At 57.9% G+C, this 16,901-nt stretch overlaps 1 protein-coding gene across 1 annotated transcript in view; it reads left to right on the plus strand.

Annotated features, from left to right (window-relative positions):
- Nucleotides 1-10,582, plus strand: part of CPZ (carboxypeptidase Z) — a 24,136-nt gene extending 13,554 nt beyond the window's left edge. Inside the window, exons 7-11 of the mRNA XM_004265157.3 lie at nt 405-563; nt 4,392-4,527; nt 6,181-6,320; nt 9,389-9,488; nt 10,138-10,582. Coding sequence (XP_004265205.1) covers nt 405-563; nt 4,392-4,527; nt 6,181-6,320; nt 9,389-9,488; nt 10,138-10,487 — 885 coding nt within the window. The 3' untranslated portion in view covers nt 10,488-10,582. The remainder of the gene's footprint in view (nt 1-404; nt 564-4,391; nt 4,528-6,180; nt 6,321-9,388; nt 9,489-10,137) is intronic.
- Nucleotides 10,583-16,901: the final 6,319 nt, after the last annotated feature.

The following is a 16,901-nucleotide window of genomic DNA, read 5'->3' on the forward strand; positions in this document are numbered from 1 at the left end:
GGAGCCGCGCGCGCCCCTCTGATGCAGCCGGGGTCTCTGGTGTTCTGGGACCCTCGGGGGTCATCCTTCCCCAGGGCAGCAGAGCCTGGCGGTGAGCAGCCTTGGCCTCTGAGCCTCGGTTTCCTGCCTGCAACATGGGGATGGTTCTCACTGGGCCGCCGGTGGGATTCGGGGAGCGTGTACTGAAAGCACCCGGAGTCTGGCAGGTGCTCAGGGGCGGTGCCCCGGAGGGCTGCCTGGAGGGGGTGGCATCCCCAGGAGGTGGGCAAGAGAGTTCCAGGCCAGAGGATGGGCACGTGTGAGTGCCCGGTGGGGCCTGTACGGAATCCTGAATCTTGGGCGTGGGGCTGGGTGGTCGGCGGGGAAGTGCCTCGTCCTGAGGACTGCCTCGTCCGCCTGGGCAGGTGGCCCCTGAGACGAAGGCGATAATGAAGTGGATGAGGACCATCCCCTTCGTGCTCTCCGCCAGCCTCCACGGGGGCGACCTTGTGGTGTCCTATCCCTTCGACTTCTCCAAGCATCCCCAGGAGGAGAAGATGTTTTCTCCCACGCCTGACGAGAAGGTGAGAGGCTGGGCAGAAGTGCAGTGGATGCAGGAGAGGCAGCAGTGTGGGTGGTGCCCTCGGGGCCCTGGAGTCCTTCCGGTTCTGAGCCGGTGAAGCCCATGGAGCTCTGAAACATTAGGAGCCTTCTAGGCCCACCTCCAAACCCCTCCTCCAGGAAGCCTTCCAGCCAGCTGGAAGCAGCCCCTCCCTCCTCTGGCTGCCCCCCTTCCATCAGTGTCTCATCTGTCTGGGAGCTCCTGGGGTGGGGACCCTGGCCGAGTGCCCTCCCCCCAGGCCGCCCCGTGTCTTCTGTCCTCGGGAGGCTGGGGTTCCGGGCGACACCGGCAGAGGGCAGCACTGCATCGTGCACGGCGCCCCGGCTGGCTCCTGGTGCCTCCCTCCTTCCTGTGGGTCTGGCCAGTTTGTTAAGGGTCAGGTACCCTGGGACTTGAGGATGCGGTGGGATCAGAGTAGGAATTTTGGCCCCAGCGGTCACGTGGGCCCTGAGGAGACCCTTCAGACCCTGCTCAGACCAGCAGGGCATGAGACCCGTGATGACGGCTGGACCCCTCACCAATGCCGTTCTTCCCTTCCCCAGGGGCACCCCCTGCCCTGACTGATAGTAGAGGCTGGTCTCCTGGGAAGGGCATGGGGGTTGAGGCCAGGCAGTGGGTGATCTTCGGTGGGCCACGGCCGAGTGCACTGGAGCTTAGCTGCCCCAACTGCCCTGATGCCCCCCCCGCCCCCAGGCCAGCTCCTGCCCTCCCACCCCGTCAGGAGGCAGGAGACTTCCCTGCCCTTCCGGGAAGACAGAGTTTGATAGTCCTTCCTTGACCAGCCCGGGGAGGCTTGGGAGGGTCTGAGCTGCCCGCTTGGTCACTCAGCAGGCCCCCTGGTGGCCCGGACTCGGGGTGGAGAGCGAGGCCTGGCCTCTGCTGCCTTCTCGCACTTTCCACCGGTACTGGGGCAGGGCAGGGAGGATGGGACTGGTCCTGGACAGACACGTGCCCGGGGCTGGCTCCCCTCGTGTTCTCCTCCTGTGGCCACCCAGAGGTCGACCCTGCCTCACCCTGTCCCTCCCTGTGTGTGGCCGGTCCCGTGGACTGGGCCCTGGGCCGAGGGTCCTAGCTTAGGGTGGGAGACGGAGCCGGAAACGGGAAAGGATGAGAAGGTGTAGCCTGGCCAGAACAAGGGGCTGCCCAGGAGGCCGGGGACATGCAGGGGTGTGTGTGTGTGTGTGTGTGTGTGTGTGCGTGCGTGTGTGTGTGTGTGTGTGTGTGTGCGCGCGTGTGTGTGCTGGATCCTCAAGGGGCAGCATCCTCAAGGGTGTGTGTGCTGGAGGGTGTCCTCAAGGGGCAGCTACCGCAGTGGAGCCTGAAAGAGCAGGTGGAGACTCCGCCAGACCCCCAGGAGTGAGGGTTCAGGGGCCTGTGAGCAGTGGGGCTGGGGAGGCCCAGCAGGGATGGGCTGGGCTGGCCTCCTCCAGAGCTGGGGGCGCAGAGCCCGTGTCTCCTGTGCTTGTGCCTGCACTTGTTCATTCTCGCTCCCACTCATTCATTCAGTCACTCATTCACTCCCTCCTTCATTCATTCATTCAGTCACTCCCTCACTGACTACAACCAGCACGTGCCTCGCACCTGGAGGGGTGCCAGGGTCTATGCTTGGAGCTCAGCCGGGGCCCCCTGGGGTGGCTGGGTGACCTCCGCTGTGCCTGGCCTCCACCCGCTGTGCTGTCAGGGATCAGGGCCAATGCCTGGGGGAGGCCTGTGTCCTCCAGGCAGGAGGAGCCCCTGGCCGCTGGACTCAGCGTCTCTGGATCTCAGGGGCAGGTGCGTGAAGACGCCTCTGGGGGGAAGTTCGCCTCCAGGAGTCCCCGCGGAGTCAGAACCCTGAGAACTTCCCCGTCAGCCATCAATCATCGATCATCAATCGATACTCCTTCAGCCCCGCAGCCAGTGGTGGTCTCTATGGAAACCAGGGTCCCAGGAGAGGCTTGGGGAGTGGGGGCACGTGAGGAGGGCTTGGCCAGGGGGACCAGTTAACGCCCCCAAACTTCCACAGTGCCCGGTGGATGGGGGCCAGCGCCTCAGGGCAATGTCCAGGCCGGCCAGGGCTGCCTGCCTCGCCCCCCTCTGTCCCCCTCACACCTGCCCTTTCTGCCCAAATCCTACTCCCCAGCTGGGTTCAAGCTCCGTCCTGCCGACCAAGCCCTCCCTGACGCAACCCACCCCCAGTGGGAAGTAGCTGCCGTGTATCCAGGTCCCGGGCAGGCCGGTCCTTCTCCGTGGCCCTGACTGTGATCCTAGGCCCCTCGTCAGCCCATGTCTGCCCCTCCTAGCAGCCCACTGCACCCCACCTTGTTTCATCTGGGGGGGTCATTGTTTCTGTGTCTTTCCGCCACCGACCCACCACCCCGCCTGGACTCTGGGCGGAGATCCTACCCCCAGGTCGGGCCTGTTCCCAGCCGGGCCTGGGGCTCCAGCGCCCTGGGGTTGTAGGGACTGGAGGTGACTTCCCCTGATCTCCTGAGGGGCCTGACTGACAGGTGACAGGAGGAGGCCCCAGGGCAGGATGGAGAGAGAGACCTTCGAGAGGGGCTGGCCCCACCTACGCCCACCAGCCTAGGTCTCACTCTGCAGACAGGCGGTGGAGGCCCGGCCACAGTTCCAGAAACAGCCCCGTCACCCCCTGGACGCCTGGCCGAAGATGGTTGACCACAGCCCGCGGGTGACAGGGGCTGCTGGCAGGATGGCGGTCCCTGACTGCCCACCTCGGTGACTGAAGGACGTGCGTGGGCTTGTGTATTGGGTGCTTGGTTTGTGTCTGTGGGACCGAGTTGAAACTTCAGGCTTATCCCTGAGAAAGTGGACTCATCCTTCCCCAAACCCAAGGTCCCGGGGTCTGAGTCGCCAGGAGAGACTCTCACTCTGGCCTGGAGCAGCCCCCCATTTCTGACCCCACCTGCCCACCTCCCCTTTTCTTAAAGAGGGGTGCCCAGCCCAGGACAGACCTCTCTCAGGGCCGCAGGGCCTGAACAGGCCCAGTACAGGTGGGCCCTCCTCCATCTGACCTCTACTTGGAGCCTCCGTCCTGGGTCAGACCCGTGTCCGGTCCTGGGACGTACAGGTGGCTGAGTCCAGCCTGGGGGAAGGACCTCGCGGCCCTGTGGGGTGGGGAGTGTAACGGGGGAGCTCTGGGCTTGGGGAGGTTAGTGGGGGAGGGGCTCCGCACCACCCAGGAATCGGGGTCGCACCCAGATGGGCCCTGCCCCCGAGGCTCCCCAACAGGGGGTGGCAGGCCCCGTGAGCTGCATCCCAACTGTGGTGGGCACTGCACGTGGTTATGGCAGCGGGCCGGTGGGCGCCCGCTGGGGCTGCCTGTCTCCTAGGGAAATGAAGCGACAGTTGTCATAGCCATTCGCTTGGGGGATGAAGTTAGTGAAAATGAGCCCCATGCCAGCCTCCCGCCTCTCCCAAGGCCTGCCCTCTGCACAGCGGCAGGAAACGCTTTATAAATTGCAAAGCCGACCTCCAGGTGCCCTGCCAGTGTCCCCACAGGGTGACCCCTTCTCGAGAGGAAGCCCCCGCTCCCTAGCCAGATGCGTAGGGGCTCCACGATGCGCCCACGTACCCAGCACCGGCGCCCCGAGCTCTGGCCGTCCCGCCTCCGGGCCTTTGCACGTGCTGTGCCCTCTGTGTGGACCCTGGTCCCCCTCCCACCCGAGCTGCAGGTGTTCCCTGCGGTGGCCCTTCCTCACCCACTGCCCCCAGCTCGGAGGGCGTCCTGCGGAGTGCCCACCTTCTGGTCTTGCCCTCGAGGGGACCTCTCTCTCCATCTCCTTTCCAGATGTTCAAGTTGCTGGCCAAAGCCTACGCCGACGTGCACCCCATGATGATGGACAAGTCGGAGAACAGGTGTGGGGGGAACTTCCTGAAAAGGGGCAGCATCATCAACGGGGCAGACTGGTACAGCTTCACGGGAGGTGCGCCCTGGACCGGCGGGGGCGGGGCTGGATGGGGCGGGGCGGGCTGGTGCCTCCTCCCAACAACTTCTCCTGGGAACAGGGAGAGCAGCAGGGATGCCTCACGTGTGGGGAGACTTACGCTCTGGGGTGGGAAGATTAGGGCGTGGCTGACCTTAGTTCTCTCGCGGCCTTGGTGAAGTTTACGTGCGCCTGTCGTGGAAGGGCTAGACTGTGACTTCCCCATGGCCGGTTTTGTGGTTTATTTAGTGGTCACTTAACATCTCACAGTTCCACCCGTGACCAGTTCTCTTTTGCCTTTTGGGGTTTAGTAGGGTTGCCCGATGGAATATGGGATTCCCCAGTTAAATGTGAATTTCAGAGAAGTAAGGAAGAGTTTTTAGTTCTGTATAAATACTGTGCAAGTCCCAGAGATCGCACGGGATATACTTACACTAAAACCATATCTGTTGTTTCTCTGAAGTGTGGGAGCAGGTGACACCCTGTGTCATGGGGACACTGGAGGCTGGGCCCGCGTGCTTCCAGGTGCTGCCGCCAGCCCTCCACGCCAGCACGACCCTTATTATTCATGTCACAAGAGTAGGACCAGCTCGAGGGCCACGGCACGTGGTAGAACTGGGACGCACCCTGCCTGTGCCCCCTCTTCTCCTGTGGAGGCGGAGACGGAGGCCCCTCAGCTCCCGTTCCACAGCCACTTTCGCCCCCTGCTCAGCTCAGCACCCCTGCTGCCCACGATGGCACGTGTGGTCCCTCCCGGGGGTCAGGGAGGCTCCTCTCCCTCCCAGGATCCAGACGGACGGGCCCCCTGACCCTCGGGGGGTGGGCTCCGAGTCTCAGGCATGACCTGTTCCTGGGGTCTGCAAAGGCCCCACTGGGGGGGCTGAGCCTGGGAGAGGCCAGCTGGGCTCCCCTCCCTCGGGACACGGACCCAGGGAGGGCATGGGGCCAGTGACCAGGGACAGAAGGGCCATCTGCAGGGGAGTGTGGCCTCTCTGTGGACGTGACGTTAAGTCGGGAAGGTGGCCGCTGGGTACCGGGGTTCGGAGCAGGCTCTGAAGCTCTGAAGGCCGGGGCTCCCGCTGCCCCATCAGGGCCCAAGGCTGCCACAGAGCCCGGCTGCAGCTTCTGCTGGAGAAGACCTCCCAGAGCAGATGGGGTGGAAGGCAGACACGGGGGGGGCGGTCAACCCCACTTGCTCCGACGCCTCTGCCGTCTCCCTGGCTGGCCGTTGGCTTCGCTGGGCCAGGCTCACCCGGAGATGAAGGTAGTAGGACCTTCTTCCCTGGGCTGTGCTCGGGACCGTCCAGGTAAATGGACGTTATCACTGGGGGTTCAAGCCAGGGGAGGGCCAGCAGCTTGGGCCCCAGGGGCACGTCTGGCCCCCACATGCTCCCAGCTTCTCTGCTGGAAGTGGGCCTGCTCCCTAGCCCCCAAGGGGCCGCAGGGATGCTGCGTGAGCCCGCGGACGTGGGCGCCAGACCACTTGGTCCACAGTGCAGCTGCCCACTCCCTGGACCTTGGGTGGGAGCTGTGACGTTCCCGGGCCTCAGTCTGCTCATCTGGGAGGCGCGGGTAGGACCGCAGCCCCTCCCAGCTGCCCGGCCCAGGGCCCTGCAGGGGCCGGCGTTGAGAGCCACCCACTCTGTGCTGCAGGCATGTCCGACTTCAACTACCTGCACAGTAACTGCTTTGAGATCACGGTGGAGCTGGGCTGCGTGAAGTTCCCCCCCGAGGAGGCCCTCTATACCATCTGGCAGCACAATAAGGAACCGCTCCTGAACTTCGTGGAGATGGTGAGCTCTGGGCAGCCCCCGGGGCCTGGCATGGGGAGGGCCAGACCCAGGCCGTGCGTAGGGGCTCAGCGCCCGTGCTGTCACACGATTACACTGCACTTGTTTATTCGTTAACCACCTGTGTTCACGAGTGAGGATTCACCGGCCACCCTGGGGCGGCTGGGGACACCACGGGGCATCCAACAGGGCCCCCAGTGCAGGAAAGGTCTCAACAAGGGGAGTGCAGGGTCCAGGGCAGCCCAGGAGAGGCGCCTGACCCAGCCTCAGAGGCCACGGGGGTCTTCCTGGAGGAGACAGCACCTGGGCTGCATCTTGAAGAAGGAGGGAGATCAGGCAACAGGACAGGGACCCCTCTGGTGGGGGACAGCACATGTTAGAATTCAGTGGGATGTTTAGGCCTGCAGGGGCGCCGTGGCCAGAGGAATGGGGCAGGCCCTGGTCGGGGGCTGGCCCAGAGGTGATGGCTGGGCAGCAGGGTGTCTGTGCGGTCCAGGCAGGGCCTTGTGCGATCTGCCCCTGGGACTCAGAGGGGACGTCACAGGCTGCTGGGGCAGCAGTGAGGCACCCGGACTGAGGGGTAACCCCCCCACCAGTTATGGGGCTGAGGCCACCCAGAGGTGGGCAGGCTGTGAGCGGGGGCCTCAGAGAACGTGTCTACAATCACCCATCGCTGGACCCCGAGAGCCAGGTCTCCCAGTGGCCTGGTGGCTGCGTGGGGACCGCATGCCGCAGGTCCCACTGCCTCTCCCAGCCCTGCCCCACCCCTCAGTCTCCCCAGCATGGCCTGCCACCAGGGCTCTGAATAGGATAACGCTCACGAAAGGGACACAGGAATTCAAACTGGATCGACAGTGCTTTTGTATTACAGTAGAAGCCTTTACATTTTGCTTATCCCCAGGCATTTTTAAGAATCATAAAGATGGCATGTTGCCGTAGCGTCCCGGTAAGAAGCAGGTCCTAAGAGGAAAACAGGATTGCCCGAGGGAGACAACGAGGGGCTGTGAGCGCACAGAGCTTTCCGTTGCTGTCCACGTGTCATCGAATCCTGACACCAGTCCTGGCCAGGGGATGGGGCTGCCCCACTTTTTAGATGGAGGAACAGGGGTGCTGGGGGAAGGATCGTGCTGGTCCGGGGTCGCTGGGCTCCCATCCTGGCTCACAGAGGCTGTGATACAGCCAGAGGAGGAGACAGAGGGTCAGAGAGTGACTGGGCGGGTCCAGTGTCACCAGCCACTGCGCAGAGCTCGAACTCAGATGTGCCTGCCCCCAACGCCAGTTCTGTGGTCGAGCCCCCTGCTTTCTGGAAAGATCAGGAACCTTCCTCCAGGCAGGAAGGAAGCCGAGCCTCCGGACCAGCAGCTGCAGCAATAGGAAGGAAGCAAGGCCGCGGGTAACAACTGGGCGTTGTTCGCACTGTTCCTTCTCTGCGGCTGTGCCGGTGACCTCGCTGCGGGGCCTGGGCATCATCGATGATGGCTCGAGGCCAGGCCTCCTGGCTCGTTTCGTTTTACGGCTGTCTGGTGAAAATGAGTTTTAAGGAGTCTTAAATGGAGCTGGGATTGCTCCGTGGATATTGTATGTGAAGGCTCGGGGTATAAAGATTTAATAGCAAGCGCGATACCGTGGAAGGCCGGGCAGCACATGGCCGGGCGTGGCCGGCCTCCCAGGATGGCCCCCAGGACAGCTGCCCGGGCCTCCTGATAAGGATCCGTCTGTCGTGTCCACTGAGGCCTTTTGCACAGTGATCCTGACCAGGCCTGGGCGGGGGGTGGGGGGAGGGGGGCGTCTACATCCCCCTGGACAGGAGGGGAGGGGCAGGCACGCCATCTCTCCTCCTCTGCCTGAGAGCTCCGCGTCCCTGGTTCTGCGTGAAGGTGACTCCTCAGCCCGAGAGCGAGGTCGGACCAAAATCTCGCTGGTGCGTGCTGGGATTACATGAGGCCCTACTGTGTGCTGGCCTCTGTTCTCAGGCCGCGGAGGAGGGGAAAGGGCAGATGACATCGCAGTGAGGTCAGGGCTGGGAGAGTGGAAATCAAGACCGTGGGACCCCAGAAGAGGCCCCTGATGTGGCCAGTCACGGAGGGCTTCCTTGAGGAAGAGGAGTGTGAACTGTGTCTCTAAGGGGGAGAGGAATAGGCCAGGTGAGGGAGCTGGTCAGGTGCTCTGAGCAAAGGAAGGGCCGGGATGCAGGCTGGGGGTCCGGGGGCAGCCTCCGGGGATAGGGCAGCGCCCATGCGCTGTCTCCCCTCCCCCCAGGGCGTCCCGGCCGCCTTTGATGTGAGCTTCAACCTCTGGTTGTTTGCGGCCTGACAGAGCAAAGGGTGTTCAGCGTGTTTGTTGCTGATTGTTTCAGGAGAACTGTGCACGGGCTCAGGGCTCCAGGAGGTGATTTCTTTGGAAAGTGCGGCTTCCTAGTCTTACTGTGATGTGTGCAGGAGCTGCAGGGCGTGTGCTCGGGAATGGCTGTGCTTAGGACCCACCAGGAGGGTGGGCCGTCCTGCCTCCAGCTCGGCCACTGCGGCTTACGTGTATTAATTCTTATTTCCTGAGGTGGGCACGGTGACCCTGTGTTACAGATGGGGAGAGCTACCGAGATGCCAGGTAGCTTTCCAAGGTCAAGGAGCGGGTTGGTGCCCGGCCAGGACTGACACCAGGGTCCAAACCCTCGGGCCCGTGTCCTCCCGCTGCCCCACGCTGCCTTGGGGCCTCGGCTCAGAGAGAAGCTGCCACACCGGCTCTGCCTGGGAAGGCAGGGGTCTCAGCGCTCATGGCCCAGGAGATGATGTCAGCCAGACCCCCGAGCTGGACTGTGGGCCGTTCACAAACCCAGGACGGGGTTGATTGCCGCAGGGGGACCCCAGAGCTGGGCTCACTGGTCACCCTCGCTTCACAGATGAGGAGACCAAGGCCCAGAGGGGGTGTGGCTTACTCAAGATGGCGAGGCGACTGGTGCAGAGCTGGGATTAGCCAGGCCGTTTCCCTGGAGACGGGTGGGAACTGGCTGGGAGGGCTGCCGGGCGCTCAGCAGGGTACCTGCCGTACCCATGCCCTGTCCTTGGTCTCCTCAGGTGCACCGGGGCATCAAAGGCGTGGTGATGGACAAATTTGGCAAGCCGGTCAAAAACGCCCGGATCTTAGTCAAGGGCATCCGTCATGACATCACCACCGGTGAGCACTTCCTGGGGCCACGTGGTGCCGGCACCTGCAGTGCTCAGAGCATGCCCGCCGCTCCCTCCGTCCTGCGCCGGCCTGGGGGCGTGAGGGTGGGGAGCCCTGGGGTCTGCGTCCACCGCGAGCTGTGTCTCCCGCAGCATTGGGTCCAGCGGGGGGTTAGGGGTTGCGCTCACGTCCTGGCTGCCAGTGACCATCGGTGAGGATTCCATGTTCCTCAAGAAGTGACTGCTGGGCAAACCTTCTCAAAGACTACAGGAGGGACCCCGCTGGTTCCTATCCTAGAGCTTACATCCCACTGATAAGCTGGGGTGCCCATGTGGGCTCCAGGTGCCCTCAGGGATTTCACAGCTGATTTGAAAAATACCGTACATTGTGATGTGAGTTCCTTGTGGAAACAGTCCAGAGGAGGGAGGGATTGCTAACTGTGTGGGGGATGGAATGGTCTGTGAAAGCTTCAGAGAGGAGGTGCTGCCTAAGCAGGGTTTTGAGGGATGAATAGGAGCTTGACAGAGGGAGCATGTGGGAAGGACATTCCAGGCCAATGCAGAGGTAGACCTTTGGGGTCTGCTGCCCCCCATTACCCATCATCAAAAAGCTATCTGAGCCCAGGTCTGAGAGTCATTTTCATTCCATCTGTCCACAGCCCCAGATGGTGACTACTGGAGACTGCTGCCCCCAGGGTCCCACATCGTCATCGCTCAAGCCCCTGGCTACTCCAAGGTCATCAAGAAAGTCATCATCCCTGCCCGGATGAAGAGGGCCGGCCGTGTGGACTTCATTCTCCAGCCGCTGAGGATCAGACCCAGAACGTTCCTTCTCGGGCCACGGAGAAGTGGGCCCGGAGGTGCCGGCCCACACAGGGAGCCCGAGGAGTCCAGCCAGGAGCCGCTGGGGGCCCGGAGACAGCCCGCGGCCGGCGGCAGCAAGCCCTGGTGGTGGTCCTACTTCACGTCGCTTGGCCCGCACCAGCCACGCTGGCTGCTCAAGTACTAGGCCCCCCGCCCCCCACGTGCTCTCTTGCTCTTGATTCCATCCTCCAAAGACACCCCACAAAGCCGTGTTTGTTTTATTAAAGTGATGAGACGCTCTGTGTGTGAGGCCCTGCAGGGGAAGACACGGTCCCTGGAGGAGAGAGGGTCGCTTGGGCAAGGGCTCCTCTGTCCCACAGGCAGACAGTAGCGGGGTTGCCCTTCACACCCCTCTGTGTGTGGCCCATTCCCAGAAGGTGAGGTCTTAAATCCAGAGGTTCCTCTACTTTACAGACCGGAAACCGAGGCTCAGTGGGGGCCGTGACACCCCAAGGTCACACATGGAGAGGGTGGTGCCGGGCTGGGAGCCAAGACTCTGGGTCCTACAGCTGAAGGTTGTGTGTCTGGGAATATGTGGAGGTTGGAGGCCACGGAGACAGGTGGGGGGAACCTGGCTGGGGGCGTGGCGGGTGAGCAGCAGGTGACCCCCTCAGAGTCACAGCCTCAAGGGCAGGAGAGCTGGCAAGAAGCGTCGCCCAGGGCTTCCCTGGTGGCGCAGTGGTTGAGAGTCCGCCTGCCGATGCAGGGGACACGGGTTCGTGCCCCGGTCCGGGAGGATCCCACATGCCACGGAGCGGCTGGGCCCGTGAGCCATGGCCGCTGAGCCTGCACGTCCGGAGCCTGTGCTCCGCAACGGGAGAGGCCGCAACAGTGAGAGGCCCGTGTACGGCAAAAAAAAAAAAAAAAGCAGCATCACCCAATGGTCACACTCAGAGACTCCTGACTCCAGGAGGGAGGGTCTCCCTTGGCCCCGTCCTCATCCTATGTTGCCACCAACTCAGGTCCAGGGGTACCTGAGGCCCCAAACTCCCCACAGGACCCCCTTCTGGTCCGCTTCTGAAGTTAGGTGGGTCTGTTGTTCCTGGGATCTATCAGGCAGGGAGTGAGGTAGCCTATCAGAGAAGGCTCATAGAGAGGGTGCATTAGTCAGCTAGGGCTGCGTAACAAAGCACCGCAGACCAGGCCTCAGACCACAGACACTTGTCTCCTGGTCTTGGAAGCTGGGGATCTGAGTCAGGGTGTCAGCAGGCTGGTTCCATCTGAGGCCGTGAGGGAGGATCTGCTCTAAGCCTGTGTCCTTGGCTTCTAGATGGCTGTCTTCATCCCATCTCTTCACATCCTCTTCCCTCCGTGCCTGTCTGTCTCTCTATCCAAATGCCCTTTTTTTATGATGGCCTCATTTTAATTTGATCACCTCTGTAAAGACTCTGTCTCCAAATACAGTCACATTCACAGGTACTGGAGCTTAGGACTTTGACATATAAATTCCGGGTGGGAGGGGGCACTCAATTCAACCCAAAAGAGAATTGGGATCCTTGCTTGCTCCTGGCTGTGTTCTTGGGGTCCTTTGCCTCCTAGTGTCCCTGGCCTGGGCAGGGTTGACCCCACACACAAGTGTGTTATCCCTCTGGAGCAGTGCCTTCACCCCAGCTGGATACCAGCCTGACCCTTACTAGCACCATCAGCATTGTGGGATTGCTTCCTGTCAGCCTGGGCCAAAGCCAACAGGAACAGGCATGCTTCCGATGGTGGGTGGTGTTGCCTTTGGGGGGGAAGGTGCAGGAGGGGGCGAGGGCGTCCTCCAGTCACACAATCCGGCCCCCATACAGCGGTTCACAGTTTGCAAAGCCAGGCACGTGTGTGCATCCAGGGGTGATCGGAGCTTTGGTCAAACATCACGGCTTTCGGAGCCCCTCTACCTCACATTCCCCCACTCATGTGTCAGTGGTCCCAAAGAGCAGCAGTTATTTGGCCCTACTGTGTACTGGGCACTCTATCCCTGCTGCACGGATATGGGTACCGCCCAGAGAGCTTGTGGGACGAGCCCAGGACCTCGCAGCATGTGGGCGGCAGCTGGACCCCTCCTGCATGACCCGTGTGTGGGGCTCCTGCTCTCCCGGCATTTCTCACTTTCTCTGCTGATCACAGCCACCTCCCAGAGTCGGTGTGAGAGGCAGAGACAGCTCTGTCCAGCGCCTGGTTCATGCCAGGTGCTGAGGACAGGGCCCCAGAAACGGGGATGAGGACGGGGAGATGGAAGACCAGGAGGCCACCCCCAGCCCCTCACTCATGCTCACATCACCTGTCTGTGGCCAGCAGAGACACTGTGGGGGCTCCTATGTCCTTTCGATAGAAGCCAGGAGTCCTTGGCAACACCCTTGCCCTCTGACAGTGCCCTGAGCCAGGGCCCTCTGGCTCCACCCCGTCTTTTCAAGTCTCCTGGTTTCTATCGTGGGAGATGACGTTTAAAAATGTAACCTGCACACCTGGCTCCTCATTTTCCCCCGGGGGTTGGCCATGGCTTCCAGGCCCTGCAGAGGACATGTTACTGAGTCTAAGCTCATGCTGCTTGCAGCATGACAGGCCAGTAATTGAGAGACGAGCTGTTGGGACGAGGAATAACGACCTTATTCAGAAAGCCAGCAGACAGAGAAGATGGCGGACTCATGTCGCAAAGAACCGTCTCACCTGAGTTAGAATTCAGACTCCTTTTATACTAAAAGGGGAGGGGGCAAAGTCAAACACTTCTTGGTTCCTGTGTTAATTTCTTCCCCCTGCAGTCATTCACAGGTGGGCCGGGTCAGGATGTTTCCTGTGAGCTGAATGAAGGTATTTTAGCTTAATGCTCATTACCTGGGAGTCAGCGTTCCCAGAGATGGGCAATGATGTGTAATTTAAGCTTATAGACAACATCCCTTTAGTGATGAACTTGTAACAGAATACAAAGTTTCTTCCCTGTTACAGACAGCAGGAAATAGGTTTCCTTTGAAGGGGGAACATAGATGAGTTCACATTCATGGTTCCAATCCAAATTCAGAATTACTTAGCCCTCCATGCTACTCTGAGAAACCCGGTTTTCAACAGCGATGGGGAAGATAGAGTGTTTGTTATAATTGCTTATTTTCTTTATCCCGAATACACACACACCAGCCTCAGGTGACACCAGCACCCCACTGCCCATGGTGTGATGACTGAAAACAGCTCAAGATTTTCCTTTGTTTTTCTTTTGTCCTGGGAAACAACCCATTAAAGATACAAGGTCAAGTTACTAGATTTTACTAGTCCTGGCAGTTGAGGGCACAAAACTGAGGGGCAGCAAAGAATCACAGGCACTCGGTAGCACTGGCTGCAGGAGCTGGTCCTTGCTCTCCTGCATGGGGCTGGGCACGGGGGAGGAACGGGTTCAAAAGGGAGCAGAGCTCTCAGCAGCTGGGGGTGGGGTCACTGGTTGTGGGGAGGGGTCTTGATTTCAACACAGAACTGGGAGTTTGATGTAGAAGCAGGAAAGGGAAGGTGACCCTTGATGTAAAGAGAGAGCCCAGATGACTCACAGATGCTGATGAGGAGAAAGGGGGTGGGGGTACATAGCAGAAAAAAGGAGGAAAAGGAAAAGATCACACAGCAAGGAAAAAGTAAACGATAAGCATAAAGAACACGGTAGGAGTAGAATGCAGAGACCACCAAAACTGTGCACGGGCAAAATTCCCTGTTAAAAAGCAGAGACCATCAATTTGGGTTTTTTTTAAAAAAGTCTATATGTATTTTATTTTATTTTTTATTCTCTTTTTTTTAAAAAAATTATTGAAATATAGTTGATTTAAAATGTGTTAGTTTCAGGTGTACAGCAAAGTGGTTCAGGTGTACAGCAAATGTGTTAGTTTCAGAGTACAGCAAAGTGTATATATATACACATATATATATTCATAGTCTTTTTTTCCATTCTCTTAAAGAAGCAGCCTTCAAGGCAAGTGATAAAGAATGCTTGAGAATAAAGGGATGTTGAAAGGATACCAAGAATGCAGACAAAATGAAAGCAAGGGCATCATTTTTAGTCCAGAGAAGGTGGAACTGAAAATCAAAAACACTAAATGGGAAAGAGGCATTCTGAAGGATTAAAAGGACAATTTATGAGTAAGATAAAATAATCAATCTGTATTATACACTAATCAACTTAGCAGCTAACTATATAAAACCAAGTTATTTAAAAATACAAGGAGAACGTGATAAAAGCAGAATTTCAACAGGAATTGCAATGTACCATTTTCAGAATCAGACCAATCTGGTAGACGATAAATAAATAAATCAAGTTTTAGAGAAATGGAATCACCAGCAAACTCAATTTAATAGATGTACACAAAATATTTCATACTTCAAATACAGATTACACATTCTTTCCAAGAGCCACTGACCATTTACGAAAATTGATAATGTGCTTAGTCACAAAGTAAACCTTTAGAAAAAATTTAAAAGGTTGAGATTTTCTCTAGCCATTTGCTAGAAAAATTAGAAATAATAAATAAAATTTCGATCTCTCCCCCCCAGAAAAACCCAACCCTTTACCAGTTGGAAAGTAACATGCACACTCTCTTAAATTATGCTTTATCTTAGAGAATAGATTTAGCTGCATGGCAGAGAACCAACAGAAGAGTGAATTAACACGACGGAAGTTTAAAAGTCTGGCCTGGGTTGTGGTCAGACAGCAGGATGCTCCACAAGAGCCCAGGCCCCATCACCCTGCTACTCCACCATCACGGGGCTGCCCTCATCCACATGGTCCCCAACTTGCCCCCATCACTTCTGCTCACATCCCATTGGCCAGAACTCAGTCACATGGTCATGCCTAGCTTGAGGAATGCTGGGATTTGTAGTTTTTATCCTGGGTAGGACTAAGTCCAATAAAAACTGAGGGCTCTGTTACCATAGAAAAGAGGAGAATGGATTTCGTAAGACAATTAGACCCTGTACTATATCCTCGGAGTAAAAGGAAATGAAAACTGAAATTTGAAATTAATCTGAGAGCAGTGACAAGGAAATCTCAATGGGACACAGTGAAAGCTGGTACACTGGTTAGATACATTCATCATTGAAGAAGACAGACTAAAAATATAGGAGTTAACTTATCACCTGAAGGAAATATTTTTTTAAACTCAGAATATAAGAAGAGGAAAGTGATAAAGAAAAAAACATAAAGAGAACAAGGAAACCAAAAGAGTAGCAAGTGTTCACAAGCCCCAGAACTGGCTCTTTGAAAAGACCAGCAAAACAGATCAGTCTCTCACAAGCCTGATTAAGAAAGAGAGTAAAAGAGACATGATCAAAAATGAGAAAAAAAGACAATAACTAAAAAAATTGGAAGAGATTTAAAAATATCTTTTTACAGAAAGTTTTATATAACTCAATGGCATTAAAACTGAAGACCTGGAGAAAAAGAGATGGTTTCCTGGAAAAATGTGAATTAAATATATAAAATATATTTTAAAAATAAGTATAAATTTTAAGACTTAACCTAAGAAGTAGGTAACTTGAACCGATCATGTATTAGAGAGCAGATGAAAACATGGGTGCTGAGAGCTGCGGGAGGCGGGAGTGGGGAGTGCCTACTAATATAATGGGTGTGGGTTTTGGGGGGTGACGAGAATATTCTGGAATTAGGTAGTGGAGATGGTTGTGCAGCTCTATGAATATACTAAAATCCACTGTACACTTTAAAATGGTTAAAATGGTGAATGTTATGTTTTATGAATTTTATCTTTTTTTAATTTTATTTATTTATTTTTGTTTTTTGTGGTACGCGGGCCTCTCACTGCTGTGGCCTCTCCCATTGCGGAGCACAGGCTCCGGATGCGCAGGCTCAGCGGCCATGGCTCACAGGTCCAGCCGCTCCGCGGCATGTGGGATCTTCCCGGACCGGGGCACGAACCCGCGTCCCCTGCATCGGCAGGCGGACCCTCAACGACTGCGCCACCAGGGAAGCCCTATCTGTTTTTTAAAGAAGGTAGAGAGAAGGCTCGTTGGAAGGAGCTCCCAGAGATGAAGAATTGAGTGACACTGAGTGACATCCGGGTGACAGTGCTCACTGATGGGATGTCAAGGACTGAGGGGACGTACAGACTGTGGGAGTGGGTCTGGGGCACATCTGTCCTCGGTCATTGGATGCTCACCACACATGCATCCTCCCACCCCTGGGGACTGTGAGGTCCTCGGGGGAGGGAAGGTGTCACCATGTCCCAGGTCCTGTGAGAGGCTAGTGCACCTCTGACGTTCATTGAACAAGGAATGAATGAGTGAGAAGCAGGAGGAAAGCTGGACGCGCCTGGGGAGTGGTGAGGTAGGGCAGGGCTGAGGGTGCCCGGGGGGTGCTGGCCACGCTTTCCCGGGCCGCCTGGGAAGAAAATGGGCGTTGGCTCTCGCCAGAAGATGGAGGGGGTCAACCGAGGGTTCTCGTCTTCCCAGGGTGGGGGAGATGTGGCCTGATTGTAGACCAAGCGTTTCCTGAGCCCCCTTTGCTTGTTGGTCGTTGCTTTAGGGACTGGGAGAGACAAAGGGCCAGAGCAGGGGTGGTGAGGGTTCTTGGCCGCTGCCAAGGCTGAGGTCAGGT

Source organism: Orcinus orca, chromosome 4, assembly GCF_937001465.1.
Source record: "Orcinus orca chromosome 4, mOrcOrc1.1, whole genome shotgun sequence".
Classification (NCBI taxonomy): Eukaryota; Metazoa; Chordata; class Mammalia; order Artiodactyla; family Delphinidae; genus Orcinus; species Orcinus orca.